This window comes from Xenopus tropicalis, chromosome 7 (assembly GCF_000004195.4).
Source record: "Xenopus tropicalis strain Nigerian chromosome 7, UCB_Xtro_10.0, whole genome shotgun sequence".
In the NCBI taxonomy this organism is placed as follows: Eukaryota; Metazoa; Chordata; class Amphibia; order Anura; family Pipidae; genus Xenopus; species Xenopus tropicalis.
Genome location: NC_030683.2, coordinates 112,393,035 through 112,402,879, shown reverse-complemented (window position 1 = coordinate 112,402,879; position 9,845 = coordinate 112,393,035). Strand labels below are relative to the sequence as shown.

General features: G+C 45.3%; 1 protein-coding gene across 2 annotated transcripts; it reads right to left on the bottom strand.

Annotated features, from left to right (window-relative positions):
• Positions 1-1,851: 1,851 nt before the first annotated feature.
• LOC100495217 lies at positions 1,852-8,107 on the bottom strand. 2 transcript variants are annotated; one of them, XM_031906464.1, is made up of 5 exons: positions 7,434-8,104; positions 3,964-4,053; positions 3,579-3,726; positions 3,164-3,320; positions 1,852-2,324 (listed from the first exon to the last, which is right to left on the bottom strand). In XM_031906464.1, exons 3-5 carry the CDS (start codon positions 3,691-3,693, stop codon positions 1,955-1,957), a joined length of 642 nt encoding a protein of 213 aa, XP_031762324.1. In that variant the 5' UTR covers positions 3,694-3,726; positions 3,964-4,053; positions 7,434-8,104; the 3' UTR covers positions 1,852-1,954. The 2 variants fall into 2 exon arrangements, with proteins under 2 accessions (XP_031762324.1, XP_002938559.2); XM_002938513.5 differs by lacking the exon at positions 3,964-4,053 and having other exon boundaries at positions 7,434-8,107.
• Between the last annotated feature and the right edge of the window lie 1,738 nt (positions 8,108-9,845).

The window sequence follows — 9,845 nt, the reverse complement described above, 5'->3', positions numbered from 1 at the left end:
AAAGGACATGATGGTCCAGCCTAAGTCGTCCTGGCCTTCTGATGATGTTCTTACCTTAAAAATAAATTCTTACCTTAAAGGGGGGCTTGAACTTAAAATGTCTGTGTGAGCTGTCGAGGATGGGGTTCTTATTTTACCCCTTTGTTTGATTGTGTCACATGTTTGCAGCCCTTTATTAGTGCAGATTTTGCTAAAATACAGTGGTGTGAAAAACTATTTGCCCCCTTCCTGATTTCTTATTCTTTTGCATGTTTGTCACACTTAAATGTTTCTGCTCATCAAAAACCGTTAACTATTAGTCAAAGATAACATAATTGAACACAAAATGCAGTTTTTAAATGAAGGTTTACGTTATTATTTAGGGAGAAAAAAAATCCAAACCTACATGGCCCTGTGTGAAAAAGTAATTGCCCCCTGAACCTAATAACTGGTTGGGCCACCCTTAGCAGCAATAACTGCAATCAAGCGTTTGCGATAACTTGCAACGAGTCTTTTACAGCGCTCTGGAGGAATTTTGGCCCACTCATCTTTGCAGAATTGTTGTAATTCAGCTTTATTTGAGGGTTTTCTAGCATGAACCGCCTTTTTAAGGTCATGCCACAACATCTCAATAGGATTCAGGTCAGGACTTTGACTAGGCCACTCCAAAGTCTTCATTTTGTTTTTCTTCAGCCATTCAGAGGTGGATTTGCTGGTGTGTTTTGGGTCATTGTCCTGCTGCAGCACCCAAGATCGCTTCAGCTTGAGTTGACGAACAGATGGCCGGACATTCTCCTTCAGGATTTTTTGGTAGACAGTAGAATTCATGGTTCCATCTATCACAGCAAGCCTTCCAGGTCCTGAAGCAGCAAAACAACCCCAGACCATCACACTACCACCACCATATTTTACTGTTGGTATGATGTTCTTTTTCTGAAATGCTGTGTTACTTTTACGCCAGATGTAACGGGACACGCACCTTCCAAAAAGTTCAACTTTTGTCTCGTCGGTCCACAAGGTATTTTCCCAAAAGTCTTGGCAATCATTGAGATGTTTTTTAGCAAAATTGAGACGAGCCTTAATGTTCTTTTTGCTTAAAAGTGGTTTGCGCCGTTTTTGCCCAGTCTCTTTCTTATGGTGGAGTCGTGAACACTGCCCTTAATTGAGGCAAGTGAGGCCTGCAGTTCTTTAGATGTTGTCCTGGGGTCTTTTGTGGCCTCTCGGATGAGTTGTCTCTGCGCTCTTGGGGTAATTTTGGTCGGCCGGCCACTCCTGGGAAGGTTCACCACTGTTCCATGTTTTTGCCATTTGTGGATAATGGCTCTCACTGTGGTTCGCTGGAGTCCCAAAGCTTTAGAAATGGCTTTATAACCTTTACCAGACTGATAGATCTCAATTACTTTTGTTCTCATTTGTTCTTAAATTTCTTTGGATCTTGGCATGATGTCTAGCTTTTGAGGTGCTTTTGGTCTACTTCTCTGTGTCAGGTAACTCCTATTTAAGTGATTTCTTGATTGAAACAGGTGTGGCAGTAATCAGGCTTGGGGGTGACTACAGAAATTGATATTGAAATTGAAAATTGAAATTGATAAACCACAGTTAAGTTATTTTTTAACAAGGGGGGCAATCACTTTTTCACACCATGTAGATTTGGAGTTTTTTTTCTCCCTTAATAACGTAAACCTTCATTTAAAAACTGCATTTTGTGTTCAATTATGTTATCTTTGACTAATAGTTAACGGTTTTTGATGAGCAGAAACATTTAAGTGTGACAAACATGCAAAAGAATAAGAAATCAGGAAGGGGGCAAATAGTTTTTCACACCACTGTATATTGGAAATATGCAGCCTATCCAGTGGACTGTGCTTTATGTAGGCAGGAAAACCATTTTATTATGAATATAATAAATATAATAATGCAATAAATACAGTAAATAAATATTCTGTATACAGTAAGTCTCAATTCAGAGGAGACATCAATAAAAGTCAGGACCAAAATATTGTCCAATTTGTCTGGCGAGTTGCTTCAGCTCCTGGAATTCCAGCTGACCTGGGTCGGGCTGTTCATCTGCATGTTCATCTAATAGCAAGCTCTCCTCCTCTACATCACTAGCTGCTCCCGCGTGCAATACTTTAAAGACATTCTTTGACTCCCTTGCACTTTCTTCTGCAGCTCTTGGTAGGTCGATGAACTGGTCTGGCTGCGAGGGCCAAGGTATAAGATCAGAGTCATAATATGTCAGCTCCTCATCTCTGCGTACCAAAGGCTGCAGGAGAGATTCCCCTCCATACGTGGTGAAATCCAGGACTCCATCTGGCTTCTCGCAGGTATAAATGAGATTAAAGCTGTAGGACAAAAAAAACGCTATAATTCATGTAATATGTATACACAGTCAGAAATTTTCTTACAGAAGGCAGGGGAAGCCTTGTAAATATACACCCTTTGTTTACAGGACAGCTATAGGCCAGTTCATTAGGGGGTGCCAATTTGTTACCACCGAGTGAATATAATTACTGAACTTGGACCCCATAGCAGCAGTCCTCTTCACTGAAAACCACACAGACCCAGACTATGTGTGGGAGCACTGTACTACCATATTTTACCCTATTTCATATGGATATTCCTGGGCCGGCACTACATTACAGTAAAATGACCAACTTTATAGCGCTTAGTGATTGGATTTTCAATGGGGGATGCCTAGCAAATTTGCACTTACCAGTGAGCTTTTTTTGTCCTTTTGATGGTGGAACCACCAGGCAGAACAGGTGGAGCAACTGCACCACGGCCCACTCACCATGTGACCAATTGAAAGACCATCACAGCAGTGCCTGTGCAGAATGGGGGGGCTCTGCATATTTTGCATGGCAGTGCATAGGGTACTATACTATAGGGCTTTATAGGTTTTTCATTTGCGGGCACTTAAAGAGTTAATTTAAATAGATGTAGGCGCTACTGTGTATAGATGTGCAGATATTGTCTTTCAGAAAAAAAATAAATGGAAATAAAACCTTTATTATATATATTACATATATATGCGTGTGTGTTTGAATGTATATATATACTGTATATATGGGGTTCTTTCCCACTAAAGGAGAAGCAAAGCCTAAACTGTGAATATACCTAATCTGTGTGAATTATTGTCTGCACAGGACTCCATACCAATTATTCTTAAGATGCAACCCACCCTTTGTTGGTGCACACAAGTCCTGATGCGCAGGGGCAGTAGCCGGGATCCGACCCTGTAGCTGAATCCATTTGTAACAGATTCCAAAGGCTAATTGGCTGGATCTTGCACCGCTCTCCTTCTGCTGGGAAAGGAGCGCACAACGGTAACATCCCTGCTGTAAGAAGATAAATGACCTTTAAATTAATTTTCTGTATGTTGTAAAGAGTGCTATTTTGAAACAATTGCAATTGGTCTATATTTTTGATTATTTGGTTGCAAATTACCCTAACAATGAATGAGAAACTGAAATATGCCAGATCCTTCATTAAATGCAAGCTCTGACCTGTAAATGGTACATGCACAAGTGCCCCCCATATGGGCCCTAAAACCAATGATTCACTTTTGTTGAATAAAACATGTTAAATCAACTCACATTCAGTTTTGGAGCAGCAGAACTCAGGCGCACACTGGTCATTGCTTGGATCACATTCCGCCCCAGTGCCAGTCACATTTACCCCTTCAGTGCAGTTCCCAGAGATACATCTCATGCCAAGGTGGCACTCACTGTCAGCTTGGCACCCCTAGAAGATAAACAATGTGTCAGTGATGTGTCAGAGCCAGACAGCAGGGGAGGGGTAACCCTAGGGTGTGTGTAAATGTAATGCTAGTTAAAATCAGTGTTTGTTTCTGCCTGTTTTTGGTTCTGACTCTTGAAACAATATAGCAGCAGGTTAGGCTAATTCACTCAGGCCAATATGTTAGGTGCCTCCCAATGAATTATATTGGTTATTTTTTTCCCCTGGGTTGGTGCGTCTCACCTCCCTCTGTCCAGTCTGCTCTTCCTCGCTGCCTTCTGTCTGTACAGTTACCGACGCCTCTGCAGTCCCTGCTCTTCCGTTACTGCTCTACTGTACAATAGGCACAAGGGTTACGTATTGCTTACTACTGAATACCACACTCTGCTCCATGTTAATCTTTCTGCCATTACAGGGCTGCATACTGTGCTACCTCTGGACTCACAAACTTTTTGCACCTGGAACAACTGCAGGGGGGACAGGTATATTTTGGGCAAAATAATACTTTGCAGGGTGTCCCGGAACATTTCTAGAAATACTGTTTTTTGTTTTTTTTTCAAAAATACCTTTAATTCTATTTTTTAGGGCCCTTGGTCTGAAGTCCCAGAGCCCTGCAAAAAAATCTTCGTAGGGACCCAGCGCAAACTGTCCTTCCTCCCCCACAATCCCTGCCTCCCTTTTGCTACCTGTTTGTGCCACTTCGCTACCTTTTGCAACATTCAAGGCAGTAGAGAAGCTGGGGAACTATGATACTAGACCCCTGTCCTCCGGGCCCCCACATGACCGCCGGGTCTGCTGTATATGTACTCACGCCACTGGTTCCATGGTCACCTAATGTCTTATATCCTTATAACTTACAGCAGGGGGCGTTTATTTTTTTGTACTATATGTGTTTCAGTGAGTCCCATGAGATGACTGATATTACTAACCATTTATTAAGATATGTTTCTCATGTTATTCTTACAGAGATTTCTATTATGGGACCCCCTGGGAACTTATGATATTGTAATAGTAGATTGAATGATAAATGACGTCTGTTCTAGGAACATCACATTTACTGTAACACACAGATTTGCTTGATGGCGCCGTGAAGATTCACACTGTATGGCAGCACTTGAGCCCACTGTGTATGCCCTGACTCTCAGATCCCACGGATCACTTGTTAGAGAGTAGCCTTGGTCCTGAACCCATTACATACAATACAGTTCTGACTAAGGACACACAAGTAGAAAGCTCTCTGTAGTGTGGAAGCCCTTTAGCTTGAATGGGCAGCCCTGGTACTTATAATATACTGCCTTTTTGTACAGTAAACAATAAATGTATTATGTGACATAGTTATTCCTATGTCTGACAGATGCTCTATTCAAAAGCACCCATTCTATCAAGTATCTCCAACTGACTGACATCCACTGTTTTCTTAGTGTCTATTTCCTATCTATAAGCCCCTGTGCCTATAAGCAAAGTGAATAGTGGCCCCTGTGCCTATAAGCAAAGTGAATAGTGGCCCCTGTGCCTATAAGCAAACAGAAGAGTGGCCCCTGTGCCTATAAGCAAACAGAATAGAGGCCCCTGTGCCTATAAGCAAACAGAATAGAGGCCCCTGTGCCTATAAGCAAAGTGAATAGTGGCCCCTGTGCCTATAAGCAAACAGAATAGTGGCCCCTGTGCCTATAAGCAAACAGAAGAGTGGCCCCTGTGCCTATAAGCAAACAGAATAGAGGCCCCTGTGCCTATAAGCAAAGTGAATAGTGGCCCCTGTGCCTATAAGCAAACAGAATAGTGGCCCCTGTGCCTATAAGCAAAGTGAATAGTGGCCCCTGTGCCTATAAGCAAACAGAAGAGTGGCCCCTGTGCCTATAAGCAAACAGAATAGAGGCCCCTGTGCCTATAAGCAAAGTGAATAGTGACCCCTGTGCCTATAAGCAAAGTGAATAGTGGGCCCCTGTGCCTATAAGCAAAGTGAATAGTGGCCCATGTGCCTATAAGCAAAGTGAATAGTGGCCCCTGTGCCTATAAGCAAAGTGAATAGTGGCCCCTGTGCCTATAAGCAAAGTGAATAGTGGCCCCTGTGCCTATAGGCAAACAAAATAGTGGCCCCTGTGCCTATAGGCAAACAAAATAGTGGCCCCTGTGCCTATAAGCAAAGTGAATAGTGGCCCCTGTGCCAATAAGCAAACAGAATAGAGGCCCCTGTGCCTATAAGCAAACAGAATAGTGGCCCCTGTGCCTATAAGCAAACAGAATAGTGGCCCCTGTGCCTATAAGACAACAGAATAGTGGCCCCTGTGCATATAAGCAAAGTGAATAGTGCCCCCTGTGCCTATAAGCAAACAGAATAGTGGCCCCTGTGCCTATAAGACAACAGAATAGTGGCCCCTGTGCCTATAAGCAAAGTGAATAGTGGCCCCTGTGCCTATAAGCAAAGTGAATAGTGGCCCCTGTGCCTATAAGCAAAGTGAATAGTCGCCCCTGTGCCTATAGGCAAACAAAATAGTGGCCCCTGTGCCTATAGGCAAACAAAATAGTGGCCCCTGTGCCTATAAGCAAAGTGAATAGTGGCCCCTGTGCCTATAAGCAAACAGAATAGGGGCCCCTGTGCCTATAAGCAAAGTGAATAGTGGCCCCTGTGCCTATAAGCAAACAGAATAGTGGCCCCTGTGCCTATAAGCAAACAGAATAGTGGCCCCTGTGCCTATAAGCAAACAGAATAGTGGCCCCTGTGCCTATAAGCAAAGTGAATAGTGGCCCCTGTGCCTATAAGCAAACAGAATAGTGGCCCCTGTGCCTATAAGCAAACAGAATAGTGGCCCCGGTGCCTATAAGCAAAGAGAAGAGTGGCCCCTGTGCCTATAAGCAAACAGAATAGTGGCCCCTGTGCCTATAAGCAAACAGAATAGTGGCCCCTGTGCCTATAAGCAAACAGAATAGTGGCCCCTGTGCCTATAAGCAAACAGAATAGTGGCCCCGGTGCCTATAAGCAAAGAGAAGAGTGGCCCCTGTGCCTATAAGCAAACAGAATAGTGGCCCCTGTGCCTATAAGCAAACAGAATAGAGGCCCCAGTGCCTATAAGCAAAGTGAATAGTGGCCCCTGTGCCTATAAGCAAACAGAATAGTGGCCCCTGTGCCTATAAGCAAACAGAATAGTGGCCCCGGTGCCTATAAGCAAAGAGAAGAGTGGCCCCTGTGCCTATAAGCAAACAGAATAGTGGCCCCTGTGCCTATAAGCAAACAGAATAGAGGCCCCAGTGCCTATAAGCAAACAGAATAGAGGCCCAGGTGCCTATAAGCAAAAAGAATAGTGGCCCCTGGGCCTACGAATAAACAGAGCAACCTATAAAGTTTAGTTTAATGGACAATTCTAGAAACATAAAAGGAACTATAACAATAATAGTGGGGGCAGGGGGGGCCTTGGTTTTATCTTCCTTAAATTATTCTAGCCAATTGGTCCTTCAGTTACACAGTGAAGGTTTGTGAGACAGTTTGGCCCTCTCTCATTAGGGCCCCACATCTGGGGTGGAATTACAGAAACCAATGATGCCCAGCCTGAAGCAATTCCACCTACTGTTGGCCTACAACACCCAGCATCCCCTGTATCCCCCTGTAACATGGATCTGGCAGTTGTAGTTGGCAGAGAGCTGGAGCTGCTGCAGGATGGGACCCCCCCCCACCGACGTGTAGGCACTGACTGGCTAAATGTAACTGGGGCCCTTACCTGGCTGTCCGGTATGTCGGTACCATGAGAGGCCGGGTCAGGGTGAGGCGCAGGCAGCACAGCAGCCCAGGAGCAGCCGCCCAGCAGCATGGGAACGATCAGCGGCAGCAGCAGCATCTGTGGGATGTCGGGCAGCCTCTGAGCCCGGTACTACAGCCTGTGGGCAAATCTGGGCATGGAATGGGCTCTGTCAGGCAACAGCCGGGTACCTGTGCCCTTTGGCAGGAGCTGGCAGGGTGGGTATTGGGCGAGGGGCTCGGAAACAGGGCGCAGAATTAGAGTACTACAACCTGCCTGCAGTACGGGAAATAGATGGGCACAGGGCTCCCCCTGCTGGGGCAATCGGGTACTGTGCAATTGTAATGAAAGGGATAGTCTGCGTCTCACTGTCACCCAATACAAAGCGGGCGGTGTGGGAACTGGGAAAAGCAATTAAATTACAGCCCTTGGTGTGGGCTTGTATGTTTTATGTAAGGACAGTGGGGTAATAAATGGAAGCCATGCATCCAATTCATTTGGGCAAAGCTGCCACACTGCCTAGTAACATGCACAGCAGGGTGAAAGCTGGCAACGAGGGTTATGGGTAGAGAAGCTGGGCGGCAGTCACAGGGGGTACAGGTTGTACAACTGGAGGGGCTTTAGTCCTGGAAACCTATATGCTCTGTGGGGCCACTTGTGTTGTGACCCTTCATTTGTTAAACACAGCCACAGCCAAATAATATTGTTGCGTGTTACATAACAGATGGACATCCCTGATATATATGGAAACATTAAACAGTTGATACTGTAACTCAATAAATGTGTATTATGTGTGTGTGTGGGGGGGGGGGGGGGGGGGGGGGTGAGCTGCTTTGGCCTCCAGGGTTGCCTCCTGGCTTGTGTTTTACCAACCTGGCCAGTATAAATAATGCTTGATGCAATACTTTTAATAGGGGAGAAGGATAAAGCATACAATATAGAAAGGTGGTGTTTGTCAGAGACATCATGAGGAGCCCAGAAGCTAAGTGGTTTATCAGGGAAGGCCCGGTGGGCACAGGCTGGCATGCTGGGCCTGTTTTACAGAGTCACCAACCTTCAATCAAATCCAGGTGATTGTTGCCCATTTCGATAACACACCCCAACTATGCCATGTTATGCCCCTACCATCGCTACTGATATATATATAAAAGGCATTATCTGGACTTGCCATTCTAAAGGCTATCTCTAGAGGGCACTAGTGATTCAGTATTTTCTCACTGGTGTACAAAGGGGCCATTTCACATGGGGACTGCTGCCCTTGTTATACAGTTCCCTGAAGTTTTTCACTAGATGCTAGATATTTAAATTAAAGGCCCCTGCCTTATGGCATAGCCCTGGGCCCCTCTTCTCTCAGCGCTAGAAGCCAAGATACAAATGGATGTTCTATAAAATGGAAATGGGCCTGTTTAGTGGTTCTGGGAGGCACCAGAGTTGTACTGTGATCACTGTTGCTTGTTGCCCTTTCCCATTTTTCTCTTTGCATTGCTTCTTCTCCTCTGTGGCCCCAGGTTTACAGAGAGCAGTGCTTCATGCTACAGGGGCAGATATGGTGGGGTGTTGGGTAGATTGGGGATGAATTGGGTGTAGCAGGGGCAAAGTCAGTGCATAATTTACAGCAGACCCCAACTCCCATAAGAGAGGATTATCCCACACCTGCCCTCCTGCCTACACCTGGTCAGTTCTTCCAGGCCTATATGCAGTCGGATGTAAGAGGTGGGCCCTAAATGCATTATTACAGGGGATCTGGCTTACTGGAATGACTCCAGGTTTAGGCATGGACAGGAATCCATAATGGACCCCATTATTACTAACTGCAAACCTGCCATTTAGAAAGAGTTTTATATCGGGTCCTATACCTGAAGGGCCACATTTATCCAAACTGCCCATACACAAGCCTTTTCAATTCTATACAATCGCTATTGCATTGCATGCAGGGGGCTTGGGAGATAGCTGGCCTGCACTTACTATTTAGGTTAGTGGCCATGGTAAATAAAGTGCTATAGTCGTGTCTGAGAGGACCAGCAATATACAGTATAGTATTGGGTCTGGAATCCTCCCCCCGCCGGCCCCTCCATCTGTACACGAGTCAGCACGCAGATGGGCCAACATCTGGATCTTTTCCTTTGTTCCCCCAACTGTCAGCCCAGTCTAGAGATTCCCCTTATCCTACGCTGCTGCAGTTGTTTATAATATCATCCTGCGCCCATTGGCCAGGTACTAGTGGGCCCCAGCAATACAGCAATGCAGGGCTCTTTTATCTGTATACCTAAATCAGAGAAGAGCAACCTGCTGCCCTCCACATATCATTGGACTACATCTCCCAGCATCCCCTCTGGGAACCCACAGACGTTGTACACTTCTCACAATGTAATTTGAAATGGTGGGCTCTGTGCA